The sequence below is a fragment of the Theobroma umbraticum genome, unplaced genomic scaffold, assembly GCF_002168275.2.
Source record: "Theobroma umbraticum cultivar Fairchild unplaced genomic scaffold, ASM216827v3 scaffold_50.0, whole genome shotgun sequence".
NCBI classification, from domain to species: Eukaryota; Viridiplantae; Streptophyta; class Magnoliopsida; order Malvales; family Malvaceae; genus Theobroma; species Theobroma umbraticum.
This window is the reverse complement of record NW_018397261.1, coordinates 5,570,466-5,596,692: the sequence shown is the minus strand read 5'-3', so window position 1 is coordinate 5,596,692 and position 26,227 is coordinate 5,570,466. Positions and strand designations below refer to the sequence as shown.

Here is a 26,227-nt window from a genome sequence, read left to right as displayed (position 1 = left end):
AGGACATTCCCTAAAGAAAATGGTCCCATAACGAAACACTTTAGAAACATCTGTTAAGAGATGATGCTCTCTTTCACTCCCCTTTGCCTTGCGCCCTTGCACCTCAATTGATGAACTATGTGCACGTGTGTCATCATCATTGTACGTACGTGGTAGACCGAATTATTTACCCACACGCACGTGCATGAGGCCCAGGCCCATCTTCGTACACGGCAGTAAAATAGTAAAATCTATTTTGTGGCTGGCTCTGGGGAAGATTAAAGTCAAGAGAAGCTGTGGGGTGGGATTGATTGATCTGCCCTAATGGAGGTTGAGCTTTCGAGTCTTTTCTGGCGGAAAAGTCTTAAATTCCATCCTGTTACTAAATCCAAGCAATTAATTATTGTAGGTGCGTTGAGTCATCAGTGGCTAAACTTAATTAAGGTATCATATATAGTAATCATGTGATGATTGAAGTCATACATGTGTTCCACAATTATTTCAGATTCTCTAAGCAAGACCCCGTTTAATAATTACATTATCTGAAAAATGTCTCCCATCATGTCGAACTCTTGGGTCTTCTAATTTTCTTCTTTTTCCTCTTCTTTTTGTTATGCCATCTCCATACAAACAGTTTCAACCTCATTCCTTGCTTTTCAGCTGCAATTGAATGTGCAACTAAAATCCATGCTAACATTGTATACCTTCTTTGTATATATTGAGAGAAAGGAAGATTAGAACTCCACATTTTGAATAAGAGTTACGTGATGTTTGAATTGGACAAAGACTCATAAGTAACAAAGTTTTTGAGTTTTTAGGTACCACTTTTTTTAAAGGCCTTTTTAGGTATCATTTGATCATCCTACTGTTTTGACTAGTCCAACTGATGCGATTCTATTGAACAACTAAAGATCGAGTTGGCTCTGTGGTCATTATAAATTGGGGGAGTTGTTGGATTATTATTAGCTTTTAACGTAAAAATGATGTCTTACCTTTTGGAGTTCAATTCTGCAGATTTGGTAGGCTGTCCATTTATTACCTTCTGTTATGAAATGGGTTTTGGGTAAGAATACTCAATATTAATATTGTCTATTGACACTGGGTGAATCGAGATGTCAAAGAAGCAGTTCGCATGTACATTACAGATAGCTGAACGCACTGTAGCATTTTCTGCATCATGATGTTCTAGCAGATATGATTTCCTCGGTTAGAAAGAGGGGGGAAAAGGAACACCTAGTTAAGCTACAAACGATACAAATCTCCCCACCACCAAAAAGAAGAGGAAATCTCATTATGTCTGCGAGGTTAATACTATTTGTTCAAGTAGGGATGGCCCCATTAATTACATCGGAACACAAAATACACCCTGTTTTCTCTGCTGCAGCTGTAGTCTGCACCCAACGTGATTCCGCCAATTTCTTGGTCAAATTGTTGGACCCAAGAAGCAAATACTGCAACATTTTGACACTGCACGATTCACCTGGAATATAAAAAATATTAAACCTGCTCACAGTGAATCAGTTACAACTGCAACTGCAGTTTATAGCTGAAGTCGCTTCTCGCAAAAGATTCCAGGCTGCCAGCCACCAAAGTGCCAGTGAATGAATAAAATAGTAGTACAGAATTGGAGACTCTACTTAACTCTTCACAATGTCACTCATCAATCCTGTGTTTCATTAGAGTGAACTCTAGCTCTTAAGATACAAGATTCTACTCCATCAAATTTGATGGGCACAGTGACTAAACAACATTTTTTCTCTTTCTCGGGAGCAGACAATTCATGTTTCATAAAATAAAGATATCAACCCTGATCTACAGAATCTTTTGAATGGTGTCATTCTGCAACGGATATAGCCCATCATGCTTTGGGTTCAGTCAATGTTGTTTTAATATTTGCCTTGGTATCTGCTGCATTCACAAGGAACTTGTACCCAGAGTAAGATCATTTAAATTAGAGAGAATTTGGGAACGGGTCGTTCCAATCTGTTGAGCAATATCAAGCTGTTCCTCCAATGAAATCATTTCATAACTACAAAACAGTGTAAGACAGCAGCTCGCAGCAAGGCTAGACACTTTACTCTCATAGCAAGGCTCAGATCAGAGATGTGGGGAATGAGGTACTTTATACATGTTGTCAAAATTAAGTATTCAAAATGAGCTATTGATGTAAAGAATTTAAGCAAATTGTATTGATGATGAATTCTCATGCTTAAGATACAGGTTAAGTATCTAACAAAATGCAACTGAGACTGTTCCAAAGAACATCTCAAGAATTTTGCATGGAAGATTAATTTAAAGAAACAAAGTAAATAATATCTGTTACCAGTTTTCATGAGGAAAATTTTGTCTTGAGTTTCAGTGGAGTGATGCATTCTGATAACATAGGCAAACCAACCAAACACTTGAAAATAAATGCAAATGTTAATGCTTGGGAATGAAGAAAAGTCATAATCCTATTATTCTTCGGTAGCCAGAGACAGAAAGCAGCACAAAGGGCAGGGAAAGAAATGAAAATGCAACAAACTTTTCTCAAACTGGCGCTCAAGTTAATAATTATCAGAAAATGGTACTTTCTGTAGTATTTTTCAGGAACAAAAAGATGTTACTTACTGGCAAAGCTGCTCACAGTCAACTATGCTGTCAGGACCAGGCCTATAAGCCTTTCGATTTGAACGGAACTGGCAAAAAGACCTTGGGTTTAAGCCAGCAACAGGTGGAACTGCATCAACAAGCTTTTTCTGTAGTGATTGCAATCTACAAAATGTGAGTTCATCCAGAGGAGCTATACAGCCAATGCTGCCATCCAGAGTACCAAATAACAAAGCAAATCGATTGGTTTTATCAGAGCCTGCAGTGGCACTGGTTCAATCAGATGAAGTAGCTGCAAGAACTTAGTCACATGATCACCAACATGGAATTCAGCCCTTGAAAAGATGCTTCTGTCCCTTCCAACTTTCAGACATCTTCGGTGCATAATGAAATATCTGAGTGGCACACAGCAAAATCAAAGTTTTCAACAATGATAATCAACAAGAAAAATAAAAAAGGATTGAACATATTAATGGTTCAATAAATAGCTCAAACAGTGTGCAGCCCAATAACAAATTATAAGCAAACCCCAGCTAGATGAAGTTAAGACCTTTCAACTAAAGAAATGGGAGTCAACAAGCACAGTGTCTAGAAGATGCCTAAAATTTTAACAGTAAAGTAATTGAATAACCACATATTCTCATGTTGTATCATCCATGATCTCTTTGTAATTCTTTGTACCAGATCACTAGCTACACCTAAGCCAAATAGCATTAGATAAAGGCGAAGGGAAGGGTTGTTTGAACAAGGTAAAAAGCTCATTATATCAAATATAATTTACGACCGAAAAATAATTACTACAATACACACATATATTTTCATCAATAAAATTGCAGAAAAGATGGCCATACTAACCTGAATATTCTTTTGTTCATGTGAAACCATGAGACTATTGCATCCCCATAATAACAATTACCTCATAATTCCAACAAACATAAATGGAACTATTGCATCCCCATGGAGGGTTATAATCCGACGAATAGGTCTGCGAACATGACCTGCATTAATAAAACAAGGGGAAAAGAATATCTTTTTATAAATAAGAAAATATAGAAAACATTACCCTATCTTTTTATAAATAAGAAAATATAGAAAACATTACCCATTCTTTTACATATGGTTCAAATCACAATAAAAAGCAAAAGGAATAGACCATATACTAAGATTTCAAATTCACATATTGGCACCACTATACCTTAATATATAATAGGAATTAGGAATGCCATATGCACACACTTTAAAGCGAGGATACCCTGGCTTTGGCTGAAGGAAAATTACATGTGGGGGATGGGTTTGGAAGCTAACGGTCAATTAAAGGTAACGCTAAATATGAGCTGATTTTGAAAATTAAATTTTGAAAAAAAAAATAAGGGGACGTCAAAAAATTAAATTTTGAAAAAAAAATAAAGGGGACGCCGAAATCAGAGTACCACAACGCCGGAAACCACTGTACGCGCGGAAACCAGAGTAGCACAAGTTATTATATTTTGTGAAAAATTAGTCAAAAAGAAATGTAGGTTTTCTTTCAAAAAATTTACAAAAAAATGTAAGTAGTAGTAGTTCATGGAACCTGGAGCCTTTGAATAGCTTGTTGGAATGTTAGAACAGAAGCTTTCTGCGGCTCGTCGCTGGCGTTTGTCGACGAATTTTGTTGAACTGAAGAAGTGTTCACCGCAGAGGCGATTGTTCGACTGAACCTGCAGCGGTGGCTCAACGGCTGTGGAGCCTTGAGAAGGATAGCGTTCGGCTTGGCGACGCGCAAGGGAGAGAGATGGGAAGCTTGGGGCTTGAGAAATGTGATGACTAAGGTCCATGGGGAAGGCGAGGATAGGCCTGGCTCTGACAGAAGCAAAATTATGTGCGGAATGGGTTTTGAAGCTAACGGTCAATTAAAGGTGACGCTCAATATGAACTGATTTTAATAATTAAATTTTGAAAAAGAAAAATATGCGGACGCCGGAAACCGGAGTACCACAGTTTAGTTTATTTATTTTCCATAAAATAAATTGAGAGTGATAAATTTTTCATCTGATATTTCAACTCAAAATTGGTTATAGTTTGTTTGGCCTTTAATTTTATCTATTTCCCGTAAAATAAATTGAAAGTGATAATTTTTTTTTGAATTTTTCAACTAAAAATTGATTATAATTTGTTTGGCCTTTAATTTTCTTTGGATTTATATGGATCTTTCTTTTAAATTTTCTTGCAAAAACATTAATAATATATTTATTAGATAATAAAAATTGGTTATAACTTATTTCACTTGTAATTTTCTCTGAATTTTTAAGAATCTTCCTTTTAGATTTTTTTTGGAAAAGATTTAGTAGAATATTTATTAAATAATAAAAATTGTTAAACAAAGTTCAAATGAGGGGCTACGATCAAAACTTAAAATTTAACCTCGTACAATTTTAACTTTAAATTTTTAAAATAAAATTTAAATAAATCGATAAATTTACATACTCACATTCTCAAATCAAAATATATATTTGATGAATAATAAAAACTCATATTTATATAACTAAGACCTATCCCATCTTGTATTGATATAAAATTCGTAACTAATGAAATTATATTTCTTTTCAATTAACTCATTTTAAATACATGTAAAAAATAATAACTATTATTATGCCTTTTAGTTGTTAGTAGGCATTCCTACTTATATGTAAAATAACAAAAATATTTAAAAAATATATCAAAGTCATTAATATTAGATTTAGAAATTACAATTTTTATCTAAATATTTGTTTCTTTTTTATTTTTATGAAAATTAAAATAATTAATCTTAATATATATTATATAAAATTTAAAATTTTTTATATAACTATTTAATGTTTTTTATATGAAAAAGTAAAAAAAATCATAAAAATAAGTACATAATACAGAAAAATGAAAAAAGTAATAAAAATCTAAAAAAAATATTTCCTATTAGTACATTTCAAAACAAGAAAGATGGATAGAGAAAAATAATTGACAGAGTAACATATGAGATCAACATAAATTGTATTTTTTTTTTGAATTTTATAAATTATAATTTATTTAACCATACTTCTTCAAACTTATAGGTGCATAAAAATCTATATTAAATTATGTACTCCATTTTCATTATTTACATAACCATTTTATTCATAGCAATTGGTTAAATGACAATTAATACAAAAGATTGTCCAAGACAGTAGAGTTTTACTCTTCATGATTTCAAGTGTAACGACGTTGTTAGATACTTCTCCATGACCATCTATCAACGTGGTGAGAAATAATAAAGACCATGTATTATCAATGCAAATTGAACCAACCGATCGAGCTTGCCAGTTGAAGCACATTTTGATTTTTACGTGAACAAGGTAAATTTTACAGTAAAATCATGATATTTGACCTTAGTATAAAGTCAAGGAATAATGACCATTCGCTTCATAGGATGAAATTGCAACCTTAGATGAAAAATCAATATTATAGCCAGTCAACACAGTCAATCCGCTTCTACCAAAAACGAAAATTAAAATAACAATTGAAAAAAAATATATTAATTTATTAATGTATAATAATAAAAATAAAAAATAATCTTTTAAAAATCTAAACGTCAATTTATAAGAAAAAATATAAAAAATCATAGAGATGAAATAAATATTGTTAAAATATTAATGTAAATATTTAAGAGTTACCACAAGTCAATTTCAAAAAAATAAATATACTTTTTGTGAAAAATAATTAATTACATTTATATTCTCACACAAATAATATTTAATCATGTACAAATGTTAATTTATAAATATATAGTAATGTTGATAAAATAGTTATAGTGAAAAATAACCCTTCAAAAATCTTGATGTAAATTTATAACAATAAAGTAAAAAATCATAATTTTGAAAAAAGCATTGTTGACATATTAACATAAATGTGTTAAAACTTATTGTAACAAGTCAATATAAACAAAATAGATATATTTTCAGTAAAAATTAATTATTTACATTTATATTCTCTTAACAAATATTATTCAAATGTAAATTTATAAATGTATAATAATAAAGATAAAAATAATTATAATTAAAAAATATTTATAAAATTTTGATGTAAATTTATAAAGATGAACGTAAAAAATCGTAAAAATAAAATAAGCATTGTTGAGATAATGACACTAATTAAAATCTCCACCGGTTCAGGATTTGGTGCATCTAATAAAAAATCTCCATAAAGATTTCAGTCACGGTGCACCTTTCACGAAACATATTTATGAATGTATAAGTGTACAGCATAAATAATTTAAACCTTCAAGTTTCTCGGAGGCTGTACAGAATTGGAGACTGTACTCGACTCTTCACAACATCTGTCATCAGTCCTGTTACATTAGAGTGAACTCTAGCTCTAAGATACAAGATTCTACTCCAAATTTGATAGGTACAGTGGCTAAACAACATTTTTTCTCTTTCTCAGGAGGAAACAAGTCATGTTTCATAAAATATAGATATCAACCCTGATCTACAGAAGCTTTTGGATGGTGTCATTCTGCAACAGGTATAGCCCATCATGATTTAGGTTCAGTCAATGTTGTTTTAATATTTGCCTTAATATCTGCTGCATTCACAAGAAACTTGTACCCAGAGTAAGATCATTTAAATTAGAGAGAATTTGGGAACGGGTCGTTCCAATCTGGTGAGCAATATCAAGCTGTTCCTCCAATGGAAGCATTTCGTAACTACAAAACAGAAATCACAAAAATTTATTTCAGCACTCATGCTACTCTTGGTGCCAACTTCTATTCACTGGCGTCCTTAGCAATGTGAACTATGCAGTTCCCTGTGGGAACCTTGCAATTTCTAGATTCTGTTGCAATTACAGTGTAAGACAGTACCTCACATCAAGGCCAGACACTTTACTCTCATAGCAAGGCTCAGATCAGAGATGTGGGGAATGAGGTATTTTATACATCTTGTGGAAATTAAAGTACTGAAAATGAGCTATTGATGTCAAGAATTTAAGAAAATTGTATTTACGAGGAATTCTCATGCTCAAGATATAGGTTAAGTATCTAACAAAATGCAACTGAGACTCTTCCAAAGAACATCTCACGAATTTTGCATGGAAGATTAATTTAAAGAAACAAAGTAAATAATATCTGTTACTAGTTTTCAGAAGGAAAATTTTGTCTTGAGTATTAGTGGAGTGATGCATTCTTATACACAGTCAGGCAGACCAACCAAAAACTTGAAATAAATGCCAAATGTTATGCTTGGGAAAGAAGAAAAATCACAAACCTATTATTCTTCTGTAGCCAGAGACAGAAAACAGCACAAAGGGCAGGGGAAAGAATACAAAAATGCAACAAACTTTTCTCAAACTAGCACTCAATAAATATCAGAAAATGATACTTGCTGCAATATTTTTCAGAAACAAAAAGATGTTACTTACTGGCAAAGCAGCTCACAGTCAACTATGCTGTCAGGACCAGGCCTATGAGCCTTTCCGTTTGAATGGAACTGGCGAAAAGACCTTGGGTTTAAGCCAGCGACATGTGGAACTGCATCAACAAGCTTTTTCTGTAGTGACTGCAATCTACGAAATGTGAGTTCATCCAGAGGAGCTATACAGCCAATGCTGCCAGCCAGAGTACCAAATAACAAAGCAAATCGATTGGTTTTATCAGAGCCTGCAGTGGCACTGGTTCGATCAGATGAAGTAGAAAGCATCTGGAGCCGCAAGAACTTAGAAACATGGGCACCAACATGGAATTCAGCCCTTGAAAGAAGCTTCTGACCCTTCCAACTTTCAGACATCTTCGGTGCATAATAAAATATCTGTGGCACACAGTAAAATCAAAGTTTTCAACAATGATAACCAACTAGCAATATAAAAAAGGAATGAACATATTAATGGTTCAATAAATAGCTCAAACAGTGAGGAGCCTAATGAAAAATTAGAAAGTAAACCGCAGCTAGATGAAGTTAAGAACTTCAACTAAAGAAACGGGAGTCAACAAGCACAGCGTCTAGAAGATGCCCAGAATTTTAACAGTAAAGTAATTGAATAACCACATATTCTCTCACGTTGTATCATCCATGATTTCTTTGTAATTCTTTGCACCAGATCAGTAGCTACATCTACTCCAAATAGCATTAGATAAAGGGGGAGGGAGGGGGAGTTTGAACAAGGTTAAAAGCTCATTATATCAAAAATATTTTATCACGGAAAAATAACTACTACAATATACACATATATTTACAACAATAAAATTGCAGAAAAAATGGCTGTACTAAACCTGAATATTCTTTTGTTCATCTGACACCATAAGACTTAATGTACTTCCGTCAATCAAAAATTCCGTTGCAAAACAATCAAGGGAGCCAAAATCCTTGGCCAATAAGCTAAGTTGAGCACCCTGTTCCTTCCAACTAAGAAAGTATATGCTCTTGTGAACATCACCAAGAAGGATAAAATTCTTGACCTGCAGTTAGATTTATACATATTAACCAAAAAATGCATTAAAATGAAGCAAAAAAAGGCAAACGGCCGCCAGGAACCATTTGCAGTCTGCAAACAGTTTAAAACTTCATCTATAAAAATTAAAATAAAATAAATAAGATGAACACAACTAAAGTCAGATTGGTATCCAGGCATTTCACCTAAAGCATGCAATAAAGATACTGAAGTTAAGCAACACTTACAATATTTAAGCTCACAACATATAATGGTGGAGCATCATAAAATGCAATGCCATTAAGCTCGCTACCAGTCCAATTATGTAGAATAATTTTAGGACCAGATGCTATCAATAGATGACCTTGAAGGGAGGCTAAAGCAGATATAGCACCTTTTAGTTCCTTTGAATAAACCTCTGACACCTAGAGGATAAAATTCAATTTATAACTTCAATGGAGATGACAAACTTCACAAGCAAAACATAGACTAGATTTGATTTAAACAAGTTGAGGTATCAGATAATCCAACAGTACCAAATTCTGAGGATTATCAGTGTTCCTTCCAATTGAACACAAAATCACACGTCCTCTAGCAGCAACATCCTCTCCTTGAATGTAAGCTGTCCCAATAGCCAAAAGGGATTCATTCTCTTTTGTGGTGGTATTCTGCAATAAAGCACTGCATGAATAGAGATTCTTTTAAACTGCAAAAGGGAAATGATATCCCCAGAAAAGACTTGCTAATTAGTAATTACAATGAGGAAATGTCCATGACAGATTCGTCCTATTTCTTGTATTTCCCTTTAAGCCAATACTTACAAATTTGTCCCGTCTTTTTTAGAATGAAGAATATATTAAGCCAATACTTATAAATTCATTATGGTCTCTTTCAAATGCTAACTTTGATAGAAAAGATGCTTGCTATAAGACTAACACAATATTATGCATTTCATCATTCATCCAAACTCTCCCTCCTCCAGCAGCGTGAAGCACATAAAGCCAAGACTAAAACAACCAGAACAAAGGAAAGAACCAAACTTACAAACAGAGTGACCACTCTCACAGTTAGAGCATTTTCAGAACTCTGCATTGGTATAGTTGCCTTAGTTTCCCAAGGACCACCAGATTTTTCAGGTTCCAAAATCCGAACCTCGAACTCATCCACTGTATAAGTTCGTTGCAACTCATCAGAACTCAAATTATGATTGTCCATCTGATGGCCAACTTCTTGATCAACCAATGAAGATAGCACTTGATTAACAGGCTTATGAACCTGAAATTATCAGTGATTAGCATGATACTTAAGGAAACAATGCCTCTCTTCCCCACCTTTTTTTTTTTTTAGAAAAAAAGGATTACAGATGAATAGCTCTTGAAAACCCAAAAAGTAAATAAATAGAGGCACTAGATCTGTCCTATTTTTATCACTTATGCAAAAGAAGTAACCTGGCATTGAAAGGCATCATAGTTTGATAAAAGAATATCAAGACAATTTCATAATTAAAAGTTCATTGAAGTACAGTGCACAAGCTTAGGCAAATTTTACTCCCTAACTAAAATTCAATTGAAATACATGTATAGCCTCTGATAAATGCCCAATCACTGGCAGCTATAACTTTAAGAAGAAAATGAGAAAACATGACCTATTCATTCTTTAGTCATGATAACTGCTAAAACGTTTAATAAATCTAACCAATTATCGTGAGTATGAATTATGAAATCAACGACCTGGTGCGAATAGCATGCATGCAGGTTTGCAGAATTCCAAAAGCACAGAGTTCAACAGAATGAATAGTTGTCAACAATGTAAGTTCATTTTCAAATCAGTGGTGGCCAGAAAAGACACAGTCAGCATGCCAGTTCCATCCATATGTAGGCTATATTAGCTTCTAAAGGTTTCAATAACAAGCACTTTAGATATTGGTATCATACTAAAATGAAATAAAAAAAGACGCTAAGATCGCAAGAATCATGCTATACGATGGATATCTTGAAAAACTTATAACTTGCCGTCGTAAAGATATTCCTTCTCTTAGCTAATTATGTATTACGTCACTTGCTATGCTGGAAGTCGCCCTCCTCCCAGTGGAATTCTCAAACAACGAGAATCAAGTTTCTAGTAAGTTACAATGTACAGAAATAATTTATGAAAAAAAGTGATTTCTGATTCTTGTAAGGTGGGCTAGGATCACTTTTTGCACTGGCCAATAGTTGTCATAGTTTGATGCAGATGGGATTTGGACAATCTTTTAGAATACCCTAGAAAAATAAAAATGCAAAAAGAGTTAGCGCTTTTAGCCCGTATGCAAAGCTATTTGCTTCAAAATATGAAAGTACCTAACCTGCGATGTAACTATATGAACCATGATTACAGTTGACATTATGTAAGAACAGTTGAAAGCAACAATAGATCCATCACAGAGCTGCCAGAAAGAAACAAGCAAATGAGAGAAGCACACTTGCTCACATAAACATTAAACAACAATTAAGGATGTGACTTTGTCAACAAGTTGGCAGTGTTTTAATATTGATTTCATTCATAGGGTCCCAGATAAAAATCAAGCAGACATTCTTCCTGAACTACGAAAAAGTTAAACGGCATTTAAATTATTATTTATTAATGAAAAAATGAATTTGGGAAAAAAATTAAACAGATTAGCAAAAAAATCATCAATTCTCAAACAGGCCAAAAGTCACTCAGTCTAATTTTACCAAGTATTTTATATCCAAAGCCGATTTGAGTAGACCATTAAATTATTTATATTATCAACTAGATGACAAACTACATTACTGACCTGTGGATGAACTCGAAGCCGTTCTCTGAATACCATAAACCAAGCTGGTCTTGACCCAGAGAGGAAGAACCCTTTGATAACCACTAATATTCTTAAAAATTGTAATCCTTTGGGATTAGGTTCCATTTGACATCTCCCTCGTGTAAGCATCCAACGGGACACGAATAAATCTCAAATTCCTAAGCCTAGAAGCATTAGTATTGCTTAAGCCAACAGAATTTTGTGCAACAACTGAATCCTCAACTTTAGAAGCATTTTCTGAACCTTCAAATAGGTAAGCATGATAACAAAGAATTGTTCCATCCGTTAATATTCCAAAAAGAAATGGACGACTGTGATTTGCCAGACCATCTCTGCATGGCCAACTCAACAACCTTCAGCGTTTTGAACATTTCTCTCTTCCTGCCTTGGCCAGTCAATTCTTCAGAACTTTTATCAATCACTTTCTCTAATTCCTTTAGAAGATTCCAGTGTATAGGCATCGACAAGGCGGGTTCTTCAGATGCAAATTTTTCCATAGGAGAAAACACAATTGAAATTTGGCACATCAAATATTTCAAGAGCACCGCTCTCATAACAAACAACACAATATATATCCCCTTGATCATGTGGCCCACCATCAGCACCGTCAATGGACTCCCCGATGCCAGTGGAAAGCCATGCATCAGTACTTGCTTTGCGGAGCCATGGCTCGGGACCTTTATCATGATACAATGTACAGGCAGATACCATTTCTTTGAGCCTTCAAATGCAGTTGGAGTGTTTATAGAACAGTGCACTAGCAGATCTGAAAATCAAGGTTAGAGTAAAATCAGCAAGAAATCAAGAATGGAAGCAATAGGATGATGTACAGTTTTGTAATACAGTAAAGACAAGTTATGAAGGGTATAAACCATAGCAAGTAAACAGATTCACAAGTTAAGCCCACGCGCAAAATCATCTATGACGAAACTATACCTCCAACAAGGAGCAGAATGCTTCCATCAGTCATTTTTAGCAACACATAAGGATCAGCAATAGAAACAATATTACTGTAGAATTCTCAGAACTAGGGCTAGATTCAGAGTTTGGTGATGGAATACTTAGTTCTTTAGTCATAAAAGAACCATCCAGAATTCGAGCACCACGTTCATAGACCTGGATAACTCGACACGCCTATAAGCAAACATAATGAGACAAAGTACAAGTTAAAGTAGTGTTGAAGCATAACATCTAATATATTACATGGCTAAATGGAAATAGAAGCGGAAAGACAGCAATGTTCCAGCACAGAGTTCAAACCTTATCAAGCAAGAAAAACTCTCAAATTCTACTAATGAAAAGTTAATTCAGTAATTAGCCAAATTAGAACAACAATGCCAATTCACTTTGAAGTTTCAACTATAAAACTCTCAAGACTTATACGTTTGAACATAAAATTATTAGACCGTAAAATTGCAAGTGGGCATGCAAAATTACTTAATGCGAGAGTGGTATAGAAAGGATTTAAAGCAGACAGCATTTACTTAGCACCCTTTATAAACTGTATAAATCACAGTAAAAACACAATAACAACCAAAAGAAACAAAACTAAATGTACAGCATCAATCTAGAAATTTGACACAACACTCAAGGCAAATACACTAATTTTCATGCAAATACACTTAATTTCATGCAATACAGACCATGTAACTTGTCCCACCTTCCAACAAATTTCCTGCAGCAATGTTCTTTCCTTGAAACATAATAGTCTACACTTCAGTCACCTTCTGTCAAAAGATCAGCTGTTTCACAGCACTGTTCATCATAGGGAACTGGAAGTGGTTAATCCAGAAAGTCAAAAGTGATTGCCGTTTGCAAGTTAAGAAGTCAATTTTTTTTTTAATTTGTTAGCAAAATGACAAAGCATTATTTGAAATCTAGAAAGTCTGGATTTCATACGATAAAATCTCTTTAAGCTTTTTTTAAAATGTTAATTATCAAACAATGGAAAATTAAATTGACTTTGATAAAGAATTAAGTGAAAAGCATTGAAGGTTAAAAAAGGACTACCATAGTGCGCGCCTCCAGACTTATAATCAATATGCATGCATATTCATCATCATCATCAGTCACTTTAGACAAATCAGCACTGTGACTGCGTGTGCTCTTGTCGGTAGACAGTCCAAATTCCTTTACAACCAGTTGTTCAACCTGCAGGACAAAATTGCGCATGCAATGATGCAAGCACAGAGTAGACAGATGAGGTTTTCCAGCACTAAGATGTGATATATGTACTACTGAAAATGAATAGTTATGATTAACAATGCAAACTAGAAAATTATTTACATAAATGATATCAACAATTAAAATCTTAATCAGGAAAAATTCAGTCAGAGCTAGCGTATGGATAGACCTCGGTAATCATTTCAGGACAAATTGACTGTCGTAGAACACAGACGGCACCATTCTTTCCATGGCCAGAACAGCACACCTGAAAGATTAGCCAAGACTTGACTTCAGGCACAATTAAAAAATTCCAAAGAAGAAAAAGAAATAAATGCTATAAAAATGCACACTATACAAATACAGAGAACTTGAAGGCAATGTCTATAGCTCGATAGTAGCCACACCTTCAAAAAAAGTCCAATCAAATTCAATCAATCCCCACTCTCCACCCAAACAAAAAATAAAATATTTAAAAAAATCCAAACCACAATACAAGAAGAGGAAATTAAATGCTTTATGACCACAAGATACAGAATACAAAGAAAAAAAAAACAACAAACAAAAATAAGAAGGTTCAGAGAACATGTTCCAGTTGACTTTTTTGGGGGAGTTGGGGAGGATGGGGTGTTTACATCCAGTCAATTGCACTAACACCATTTTTTTTTTTTCATTTTCCATGAACCACTTCCATACCCATTAATCAAAGACGACAGAAGAAAAAGCATCCTAACTCACAAACTAACCAGCTCTATATTACTTTGTTTGCAATTCCAGTTGCATTCACATCAGCATTAATCCTCAAGCCATATTGAGAAGTCCTTCAAAGGGGCCAATAACCATAGTTACATGAGTCTCTCACTGCAAACAAGAAAGTCTTCTGCACACATGGAGGGAGGGAAACATTAGTAGGGTGAAAGACTAAAAGTAATAACCATAATTGCAATGAACCATGCAGCATATGATACATTGAACACGTGTAATAAATAACAAAAATAGCATTCATCTCATGCTGGTGACTGCAGTCCAAATTATAATAAGTGAAACATCCTAAACCCAATAACTAATTTGTTGAACCTATTACACAAACAAACTTCAGAACAACTAGAATTTTACAGATGAACTGTTAAAATGAGAAATCATGAGAACAGCAGCTGATTCCACAGGAATGAAGCAATTGTCCAGTTTTTCACTTTGACTGCAAAGATAGAGTCTTTAAGTCTTTAGCCTAAGCTCTTTATTACTAATTTAGATACTCAATTGTTAGATAGATTTAGTTATTTGATTGTTCTAATCCCTGGGAGAGTTTGATTTTCCTCTCCCTTATTTTTAAAAAAAATTTTCCTAAGATAAAGCTTAAAGCAATCAGCAAAAGGCCCTCTATTAATTATAGAATGGTACACCACCTGTGCTGACTCAGTGTTATTTGGGTCCGAACCATACAAAGAAAGCTCTTCACTGCCAACCATATCTTGCAAAGCATCAGAAGATGACATTCTTAATCGCTTTGCCAGAGGGACATCCCCTTCAATTTCTCCAACCTAGAGGAATGAAAAACCAGAATAAATATCTTTATAGTATTCTCAAATACAAAGATTTAGTGAAGAACAAAGTTTAAATGTATAGTGAAATTAGTTGAAAGAATGCCATGATTTTCTTGGGACGTGAGATAACAGGACTTCACAGTGAGATTATCAATCAACTTAAAGTGCCTAAAAAGTCAAATGTAAACGAGCAAATACTGATGCTAGCATTGGAGTGCCACACAGTCCAACAATCAACAATATGTTAAAATAATTAAATCTTAGCATACAAAGTACTGAATAGAAGTTGATGGTAATATGCACCTCTTCCTTCAAACCCGATGGCAAGGCTGACGCTCCTGATCCACCACTGAATTGCACAAGCAAACTATCACCCAATCGACTACCCAAAAAGAACAATGAATTTCCAATAGTTGTAATGTCCTAAATGAATTCCAGCAAAATTCCCAAACCAACTAGTCAGTGGCCGGAAAATACAGAAAAAAAACCACCTGCATTAGCATGAAAAATCTAACAGTTTAACTAACCGAAGTAAGTACTGAAGCCTTAGACTTGGAAAGATCAAGTCTCTGCACAACCCTTCAAAGGAGAAAAGAATGAATTAACAAACAAGCAGCATAAAAAAACTTCCCCAATTGCATGACTACAGAAACAAAAAAATGCGCTATATCTTAACAAGAAGCCATATTTTCCTCTGAACTCTGTCAATAAATTACCAGCGGAAATATTTATTAAACAAAACTAGTTTTTGTTTTTTGAAGTTTATTTATAAACTGCTGAAATCAATAACCAAAGAAATTGAATTAAGATTAAAGGAGTTCAGTGGAGGAAAAACCAAGTTTCAGAACAACACAGTAACAAATCAATAAAACTTAAGAAAGTAATGCTATCAAATATCTGATATCAACATGGACATATGCCTGCAACATAATTCCTATTTAAATCTATCTGTTCTCAACGGTAGGCCCTCACCACTGCCTCTTTTTTGGATGATTAATGTTCATATCCCTATTTTTTATCAAAAAGACAACAGCATTTTGACTATCAGCCAACACAGAAACCTATAAACCTTGTTAATTTGTGTTTTCCTTACAAAGCACCATGACCAACTTTGCCATGTAAAACAATGATTGTCTACCAATTAAATTAATTGTAACATCAAACCCAAAAAAGACCGAGTTCTTATTCTTCAGCTTAAAGGAAACTAAATTACAACAAAGTACAAGTGAAAATCCAAATGACAACCAAATGAAAACACTTACCGCCCATCATAAATAAGGGTCAGCAACAACAGTTCTCCAGTCTTTGTTGATAGCAAGGCTACATCATTTAGTAACCAAGTTGCATTAGCAGCATCAAGTTCTACACTGAAATTTGATCTTGGAAGTTCTTGACTAAAATGAAAAAAACAAACTACAATCAGCATGAGGTCTAACGGGGGACTTCAAAAGAAGCTGAAGCAAATGAAAAAACAAATTTTTAGAACCTGATTCATCAACATATAGACATATTACAACCACAGCGAAGTCCTTTAGATTAAATTGCAATGAGGAAAGACAATTACTTTATATAACAGTTACAACAATAAGACGGAAATATTTCCATCTCTCCAAGGCATCGAACATTGGGAATATTAGATGCTGACACATTTAACCATTGTCTCATTAAATTCTTTAAGAAAATAGACCACCATGATAAAGACACTGCAAGGTAATTATTCAATCAATGCAGTGATCAGTCATTGTTGTCAACATTACAACCTACCACTGAAGCATACAAAAGAGTCAAACAGCTCTTTCCAAAAATTGATCAGATAAGCATACATGATCCAGTGACAAACATGCTCACACAAGAATGACTGAAGCCTAAGGCACTAATCTGACACACCAGAATATGCAATCCTCCACCTTTCTCAAGTAATGTTGACAAGACACCTTTGGCATGCTCTACCATCCTATGACATGCATGCATAACCATGACTAATCACACCCTACCATACTAACCATTATTGTAAAGGGCATTGAATGGCTGCAACCTTGAGGTGACATGAACAACAAAAATATCAAGAGAAGTCAAGATTAAATTCCAAGAATATGTTGGATTAAGGTCTTTATTTGATGTCCGACCTATTAGGACCTCATTCAAGCTATAATAAACATTATTAAGCCCTTAATTAAGAGAGAACATTTTTGGGATCATATAATGGGGCCAAAATTAGAAGGGAGATCCCAATTTTCTGAGATTTTTAATGGCAAACACAACTACAAGTTGCATAAACCAATTACATAAAAAGCCTAATCACAAACAGAGAGTGTGTGGCTGCAGTTGCAGGCATGTACATGGGTATAGGTCAGTGATTACCATGTGAGCAAGCATTTGTGTGTGTGTGTGTGTGTGTGTGAGAGAGAGAGAGAGAGAGAGGAGCATCATGAACCTGTTATCAACAGAAATAGCATAATTGTTCAAAGCAAGTGCGCATGAAGCCGACTGCACAAATAGGATACTTGCAAGTTATAACATTATTAAGGAGAAACTTGAAACCCAGATAACAGGCATCACTAAATTAAATAAAAGAAGGACTGAAGAAAAAATAAGCCCATAATAAAGTGCTAGACCAACTCAAGTGCCTACACCATAAAGAAAAGTATACCTGACTATGATAATGAATAGTATTTGCACTAATCACAAGAACACCTCCAATTGGCGACGGAACTGCAAGCAGCTTGTAAGCATCATGAGGAAGATTCTGAAAAGAAAAAAGATATCAATAATCATACAAATGGCTTTTGGAAGGACTATGTACAAATCTCATGCACAACAAAATGCAAAATTTCAGTATTTCAGAATTTTTACACTTAGGATAAATCTCATAATTGTGTTATTACAGATTAGCACAGAGAAGTTCACCCCACACTTTTAATAGTATCCACTGGCAATAATTGCAGTAATAAAAGTTTTTTCAGCTGATCTGGAAGTTTTCACGTTTTAAGGAAGTTTGCATCAACCTCAACTGTTTTGAAATGAAAAGCCGCAGAGAAGATAGTCAATCAGAGCATCCACTTCTACCTAGGGAACATATCCAGTGGCCACGAGTCTTTTTTTTTTTCTTTTATCAGAGGGGGAGGAAAAAGGAAATTGATTTATATAAACTTCATATGAATTTGTTATCAAGAATCAATAGCAAAATCTAAACTCCATGGTAAATACAGATGCGTGAACTTACTATTAACAGCTCTTAGCTCAATTAAGATAGCAAGGATTCACAACAGCAAAGGCTTTTGGAAGAGACTATTCGATAGAAAACTATCTTAGTCAATTTTGACTTTTTAGCTTAGGGTCCACAAAATATAACAAAGAATTTCTGTTAATAGTTATAAAATATTTACAGATGGACCTAATCATGTTGAGAACATACAACTGCTGACCATATGAGAGGATGCTGCTTCAAGGTTGTGCTAATACTAAGTGCAGAAATCATGCAAGTATGGTGCTTCCAAGAGACTCGCCCAGCCCACGTAAGCTCCCGCTCATGAAGGATAACCATCACCGGCTCAATATACCCTAGATGATACATAATTAAATGTAAGAAAAGATCAAGGAAACAAATAGGGGCTCAAATAAAAATAAAAAACAAAACCAAACAAAAATATAAGAAGCAATTAGTCAAAGCCACATCAGTTGTATCAAAAATGACCAAAAGCCTTTCACCTATGACGTTATGAAAAAATAAAATGAATTCTAGCAAGTCTTCTGAGCAACAGAATTTCAATAGCCAATATAAGAAAGTGACAGTCTAACAAAGACTGCAAAATAATTCAATTTAACTACAATCCAACAGGGACAACATGCTCCACATGGAGAGTTCCCAAATTCCAAACTACTAACTGATTTTTTGCAAATTTAAACCAACAACAGGAACAGTAACTTGTTACAGTTCAAGTACTTCCAATACAAATCATAAAACCAATAAGACATAGTTGGTCAAACTTACCATGCACAAATATAAAATCTTTAATGTGCTTCACGTCCAAATCTCGTAAATTGATAATGGAAGATGACTCAACATGAGCAGCAACTGCACCTCCAGATCCAAATGCATCATCCTCTCCCACAAATCCAGAACCAGCCTGACAAATAAAGATCCAATATAAAAGATTTAAAAAAAAAAACAAAGGGCTTCTTAAGAATGCTTAATACCATTTAACATCAGCAACCACAAAAGCCCTCCCATTTCATGAGAATTTGAATTTTAAAATATTGTTTGTTGTGATTTTAGATGTATAACTGTAAGATTTTCCAACAATTTAAATAACTTTTTTCAGAATTTAATTAGAATTCATATCTTTTACCAAAATTTTTTTTTTTTGAAAAGAATGATACTAGCTTTTTTCTTGTCCAGGCTAGCCAACAATTCAAATGTTATTATATTTTGTATTATGGGAGTGAATTCTTGTTAAAGCATGATGATAGGCACCAGTACTCCTCATCCACAAAAGCAGGAATCAGTACATGCACGACTTCTAGGAATATAGCGTCTGTGAAATTATTATTCTCAAGATGCTATCAAACAAACAGCAAAACTTTTGCTATCCTTTAGAAATCAACAATTGACATTGTAAAAACTCACACTAATAAATGCACAAACCAGATAAAAGGAAATTTGAGAGAGATACTCATTGTTCTAGCATTTTCTCCCTTCACATGAGAAGTCTGTTCTTAGCGTTATTAGACATAGAGAAAGTGAACTATGATAAATTCAAAAGGACAGGAAGCAACAGAGACCTGAGAAGCTTTAAGTATTATCATTTGCAAATCATAAACAAGAACGCCGCCACACCTGCCTTGAGGATCAACCTTTACCAGTGGCCCTCTAGCAAATGATTCTCTCCCTCTTTTCAAATGAAGCCACTCCAGGCCCTCAAAGCAGTGCATTGAGCTGGAAAAGGAATCACCAGCAATGGGCAAGTATCAACTTCCAAATATAGGAAACAGACCATCAAACAAAAAAGTAGTTTTGAGATAAGAAATTTAAAAACTGGGAGTGTGACAAAGCTTCCACATATCAGAATGGGTAAGAATAGCACTTTTCAACATATATCCTTACGTTGTTCGAAGACCATGGATGGAATCATCAAACTCCAGGACCGAAATTTTCGCATCTTGAAAGGCTAAGATAATTGAATCTCTCCTCCTAGAGCCATCACCACCTCCTATAGATAGCACCGCCATAGATTCAACATTACCATGTAACCTGCAACAGAATTTAAAACAAAAAATACCAAAGAGAAGCACAGCAGGTCAGAAACCAAGCAAGAACATTCCAAAACAACATGGAAAGAGAAAGAAGGGAAAATTTTAAAGCTCCAGTTAGTTGGTACTTTCATCACTTACTTTTAGCGGTAAGGCAAAAGCAAAACCATGTTGATCAAAAATGAAAAGTATATGGCTAACGAATGACACTGATTCAAACATAACGGTTCTATGTAGAAGTAAAATTATATGCTTTTTCAACAATCCATGAAATTCAAATTTTTAAATTTTTTTCATTCTTAAAAAATTGCTGTTAGCTTCTGAAACCAAAAGACAAAAGTAGCAAAAATAATAACCAAACAGCACACAATAACTGCAATCCGCCACTTATCCAAATCATTGTCACTAAGCAAACTAACACCTACACTCGAAAAAAACAAGGACAAGAGAGAGGGGAAAAATTAGTACTACTAAGAAAAAGAAAAGGTTGACCCTATAGATATAGGCATATAGAATTTGCATATATTTTTAAAGGTTTTATGGATTTGGAGCCAAACCTATAACTGCAAACGAGCTCGAGAGAAACCCCGGAGACCCCATCCAAAACCACGGCGCGCTTGACTTCCGTGGAGTTTCTGGCTTCCCTTCTGCCCTCTTCTTGAACCCTGACCACATATATTTCGAGAAGGTTAGCAGCGGTGACGATGAGGTTCGGAACGGGACCAATGCCACGCCTAGCAGGCCATTCAGATTCGAGATCTTCGGTTTGGTTGAGCGGAATTTGAGGCGTGAAATCCGCACGGCAGTGGGTGACGAAGCCAGAGGCGCAGTTCTCGATTCCGGTGGGCCAGTGCATCATCTTGTAGGCCGCGTAGCTCATTCTCAGTGTCGAAGGGTCTAGGGTTTTGGGATTGGAGAAAAAGAAGAGAAACGGATATTGCAAAATAGACAAGGCAGTCGGGGTTAGGGTTTTGGGAGTGAGGAGGGAAAGAGAAGAGTGAACTTAAACCCTCTCGTTGGTTTGGGTTTGGCGGGAGGTACCACTCTGCTCAGTTCTCGGAATATTTATTTTACTACCTGTTATTTAATGAAAGGCGGGGAAAAAACATCTAAGGAAAAGAAAATGGCTAGTCGGTAACGGAAAACAACTCTGTGAATAATGGATGGTGAACCTGCATAAAATCTTTTCGGGTTTTTTTTTTTTTTTTTTGGAAAAGATTTCGCTTTATTTCATTGCGCCTGAAGGGCCAAGGCTACATCATTAAGTTGAAAATTGATTATTCAACTATTCTACTGGGTAGTAGGCACACGTTATGAGATTAATACGCTTATAAAACAAATATCCTGTGTATGGCATTAATTTTAGTACTATTTTTTTAGCCCGATTCAATAAAAAATCATAAGAAAATCATAATTAAGGTTTAAAATTCAATCCTCCTTTTATCTTTACCTTTCTTTGACCTATTGAATTTTAAAAATAAAATAAGCTGTAGAGGAAAAAGAAAAACAAATGGAGTAGAGTTACAAGATGCATCATAGTTTAACCCCAAATGTTATCTTTTAAAAGGATAAGAAGTAACCATGACTAAACTGGATTCACCTCCATTGATACCAGAAATGTCTCCCAGTCATTCGAATTAGTTGAGAAAAGAGAAGGTTGTGGATACAATCCACTTGTAACACAAAGATGAAGATCTAACTCAAGCAAATTGGAGAAGCAGCAAGAAAATGCATCATTGCTGCAGACAGTTTACGCGTTCATGAGAAAAAATAAAGCTCTAACATTTCTAGTTAATTCCCCAAAAACAAAAAGGTATTGATGTTGGAACTTTGAACCACTAATGAGGGCAGAAAACCATCATAAGTTACATTACTTGCTCCACCAAGAAGTATCTACCATTTGGAACATGTCTCATAGCTGGTACAAACTTGAAAAATTCAGAAAAACTTTTAACCGCCTACTTATAATTCAAGACAATATCCTCGTTAATCTGCATGAAATAAACAAAAACATGTCAATGCCAACGCTGCTAAGACTCTTGCTCAATGATTAAAAAGAGATGTCTTTAAACTTACATATTTTCTAAGGTCTTTGGCTTTCTCATCATTAAAACCTAAAGTGGCCAAGATCATGTAGCCTGCTGATTCTTTTTCTGACCAAATACCAAGGAGCAAGTAAGTTGTGGTTATTTCTCCACTTTCACCTGCACTTGCCACAATGATCTCAATTAGATATGAAGGTGTAACAGTTCAACGATGATGAGATAATGGCCAGATTGAAATAAGGAATAACATAATGAAAAAAAAAAAAAACCTACGTTATTCACTACAGCCTACTCCGTTCATACCGAATCTCAAACATTTAGAAATATGGAGCAAGGAGGAAAAAGAAGCTGTTGAAGAAATATGGAGTTTGGCATAGGTAAATGTTAGCTCCTGTAGAGATCTTATGAAGGCTGATAGGGTAGTTTAGTGTTTAACTGCTTCACATGATTTTAAACTTGTACATCATGAACTTCAAAATTAACACAAGCCAATTCACTCATACACATCATGCAAAACGATACAAAAGGGCAAGTGCCGTCCTTATATTTTAATATTAGAACAGTCATTAAACTTAAGAATCATAGTCTGCGTACTTTTGAGATTTAGATTCCACTCAACTGTCAGGAAATCAGTAAACATGAAGTGCAGGTCATTTGTCTTGCTTGATTAATTTTTGCAACCTGGTAACTTCCTTAAAAGGGAACTCTAAATTTATTGCATCCTCCTCATTTCTGATAATGTCAAAAACCATAGTTATGAAGGACAAACTGACTGCTTTGGAACCCAAGATCTAGAACTCCCACCTCCATATTTAATTAGCAGCGACTAATATTCCACTTAATCGCACAAGATTTGTTGATTTAAAAGTTACATTTTAGCTTTAATCTTCAAATCAGTCTTCAAAGCTTCCATCAATTCAACATAAATCCCCATTAAACCAATTGCCTTTGAAAGTTGAAAAATAACTACTACAAGAATTTGATCAACTCCACGCCAAAATTTTGCCAGGTGTTTAACCATAATAAATTTGCATTTATCAAGCTACACCGTGTGTCCATGCCTATCATAACATATATTACATAACCAACTCAACTACCGTCTAAAATTCTGTATAGCATAATAAATGTAACAAATGAAGAATCAGGAAAATCATTTTACCTGACTTTAGTTTTTCATCAACTGCCCAATCCAGGGCCCTTTGAGCTTGTTCAGTCAATGGAGGATGTTCAGGACTGAAAAAATACATATCCGACTTTCCAAGTAAGTTCACTGTTTCCTCTCGCACCTTGAAAAGCGTGATTCCATTAGCCCTCAAAAATTTTGCGGCTTGGCTTGTTCCTGTACATGAAAAAGTGGCATTTCAGACATACACCAGGTAAAAGAGCATATCACAAACATTAGAAAAGTTATCAAATACCAAAGAGTTTAAAGAAGAGACTGTCTGACATCATCTTTTAAGTTTACAAATAATACATGTTTTTAGTCTATATTAACTCATTTACAATATATCTTTCTTTTCTACAGATGGCAACTGGGGTGGATTTATCTTGCTTTAAGCAGAATATCAAGTTACATTCCCCAACATAATTTTACACCTCTTACCTACTTCCTTAGCTTTAAGAGCACAGGTTATTTATATAGAAGTTTCTGTTTCACAGTGCATACCGTGATGATCCAAAACAAATTAAGAACCCATAAGTGTGCATAATAAATTCATCATACAATGACTTGAAGATAATAGAAACAATAACATATAAGGAAAAGTAATCTGAGCATTTAATCTGCAGACAAATGATGCTTGGTCCCAGAATTTCTGGAAAATTCGGCATCAATAATCAACACTGCATTAGTGAAAGACTGAGAATGCTTGTCTCTTACCATTGCTAATCAAATTGGGGATGTAACTGTTAAAATTATTCAAAATAGAGTCCACCTAACTCACCTTCTCACTTATGTACAATCTTATGGGAACCAATTACAAATAGGGCTGCTATGAAGCCACACTTCTTCAGCAAAAGTCCCAAAGGAAACAGGTTTTCTTAGAAATCCACAAGAAACTTTTCTAAAGAACTTTTTTATTTGTGTTATATGATACTGCAACAGCAAGTAGTGAGCTAAAAGAGCAAAAGAAAATACTAACCCTCGACCAGAATTCCCATAAGAAGCGCTTCGGTTCCGGTATTTGGATACTTGAGCTTCCTTGCCTCCAATTCCGCCATTGCAAAGGACTTTATCGATCTTGCCGACCATCTAACCACCACAATGACCCAATTCCAAACAATTATTCACAAACAGAAGCCTAACCATCAATACAATACAGAATCTCGCTTAATCCCCAAATATACGCGTATATATACATGTGCAATACGTTTACATACGTATTTGAGCATATTATTCGACAGTACTATTAACTCACTTAGGGGATTTCTCGGAAGGTGCTCTCTCCGGTTTCCTGCAAAAAAATCAAGAAAAAGAAAGGGTTTAAATAATGGGTAATTCTCGAATTTATCCGAAATAATAATAAGTAAAATTGCAGAAATCTACTACAAACTTACGCAGTAGGGAGGCTGAAAGACACCGTGGCGGTGGTTGAGGAATGGTGCTTGGTAACGAAAAGGCTCAAATCGGAAATTTTAAGCAAAAGCTTGTTGCCATAGAGAGAGCTCAGAGGAAGGGATAGACGAAAATCGTGGCGTTTAGAAGGGAGAGACTGGCTAGTGGAAATCGAAATCGGGAGAAACGAGAGCCTGTGGGTAGCCATTTAACGGGAAACAAGAAACAGATAATGGAGATTTTGAAGAGAAACGAAAATAGTTTATGAATTCATGGTAGTTTATAAATTTGGTTTTGAGTGGCGTCTCAGACTCTCGCGCAGACTCTCGGCTGAGACAAGTGAGCACTCACTTTCACGGTGCAGATAGATAGAGCCGTGGAGATGGACGTTGAGTCTGGAAATTTGCCTTTCGGAGGTTGGGGGCTAAGGGGAAAGAAAATCGAAAGAAAGTTATTGTAATGGCCTGCGAAGTCCTTTGTGACCCAATGGAGTGAGTTAGTCTATGAAGCTCTTGGGCCCATTTCCATATCACTCGGCCCATACGTCAAATTGGGGCCTACTGACTTTTCTTCGCGTGCGCAGATGGATTTGGATAGATTAAGTTTCAAAAAGATTTGAATTTAAAAGTCTCATAAATTAGTGAAATTTTTTAAATAATTTTTATTTTTTATTTTATTTAATTAAAGTTTTATTTTTATTAATTATCATTAATTAAAATAATATTTATCATTTAATATATCACACAACATTGATGTAAATGTAAAAATATCATCTACTAAATCAAGCTAAAATGCCATGTCAACACTATATAATATAAAATAAAAAGTAATATTTTTAATAAAAGTTAATCGATTGTTAGTATTAAATAATTAT

At 34.7% G+C, this 26,227-nt stretch overlaps 2 protein-coding genes and 1 long non-coding RNA gene across 3 annotated transcripts; all 3 read right to left on the bottom strand.

Moving 5' to 3' along the window:
• Positions 1 to 1,106: 1,106 nt before the first annotated feature.
• Positions 1,107 to 4,440, bottom strand: LOC110418271 (uncharacterized). The gene is made up of 3 exons (XR_002445381.2): positions 4,139 to 4,440; positions 3,424 to 3,566; positions 1,107 to 2,963 (listed from the first exon to the last, which is right to left on the bottom strand). It is a non-coding gene; the product is annotated as an uncharacterized LOC110418271 (long non-coding RNA).
• A 2,341-nt stretch (positions 4,441 to 6,781) lies between these two features.
• Positions 6,782 to 21,977, bottom strand: CPSF160 (cleavage and polyadenylation specificity factor 160). The gene is given in 36 exon segments (XM_021430533.2): positions 6,782 to 7,261; positions 7,975 to 8,360; positions 8,822 to 9,007; positions 9,228 to 9,404; positions 9,516 to 9,647; positions 10,024 to 10,254; positions 10,585 to 10,590; positions 11,117 to 11,221; positions 11,223 to 11,240; positions 11,319 to 11,372; positions 11,375 to 11,404; positions 11,777 to 11,848; positions 11,850 to 12,116; positions 12,118 to 12,234; positions 12,236 to 12,507; positions 12,510 to 12,563; positions 12,734 to 12,802; positions 12,805 to 12,921; positions 13,449 to 13,494; positions 13,496 to 13,552; positions 13,808 to 13,906; positions 13,908 to 13,941; positions 14,143 to 14,228; positions 14,707 to 14,729; positions 14,732 to 14,840; positions 15,367 to 15,501; positions 15,808 to 15,927; positions 16,032 to 16,083; positions 16,767 to 16,898; positions 17,939 to 17,991; positions 18,155 to 18,250; positions 18,920 to 19,065; positions 19,496 to 19,631; positions 20,287 to 20,440; positions 20,609 to 20,755; positions 21,312 to 21,977. Coding segments are annotated over 36 exon segments (4,356 nt in total). The 5' UTR covers positions 21,635 to 21,977; the 3' UTR covers positions 6,782 to 7,146.
• A 465-nt stretch (positions 21,978 to 22,442) lies between these two features.
• LOC110418178 (Double Clp-N motif protein) lies at positions 22,443 to 25,810 on the bottom strand. Its single transcript, XM_021430825.1, has 6 exons — positions 25,356 to 25,810; positions 25,217 to 25,252; positions 24,941 to 25,050; positions 23,959 to 24,138; positions 22,831 to 22,958; positions 22,443 to 22,745 (listed from the first exon to the last, which is right to left on the bottom strand). The coding sequence occupies exons 1-6, from the start codon at positions 25,559 to 25,561 to the stop codon at positions 22,713 to 22,715; spliced, it is 693 nt and encodes a 230-aa protein (XP_021286500.1). The 5' UTR covers positions 25,562 to 25,810; the 3' UTR covers positions 22,443 to 22,712.
• Between the last annotated feature and the right edge of the window lie 417 nt (positions 25,811 to 26,227).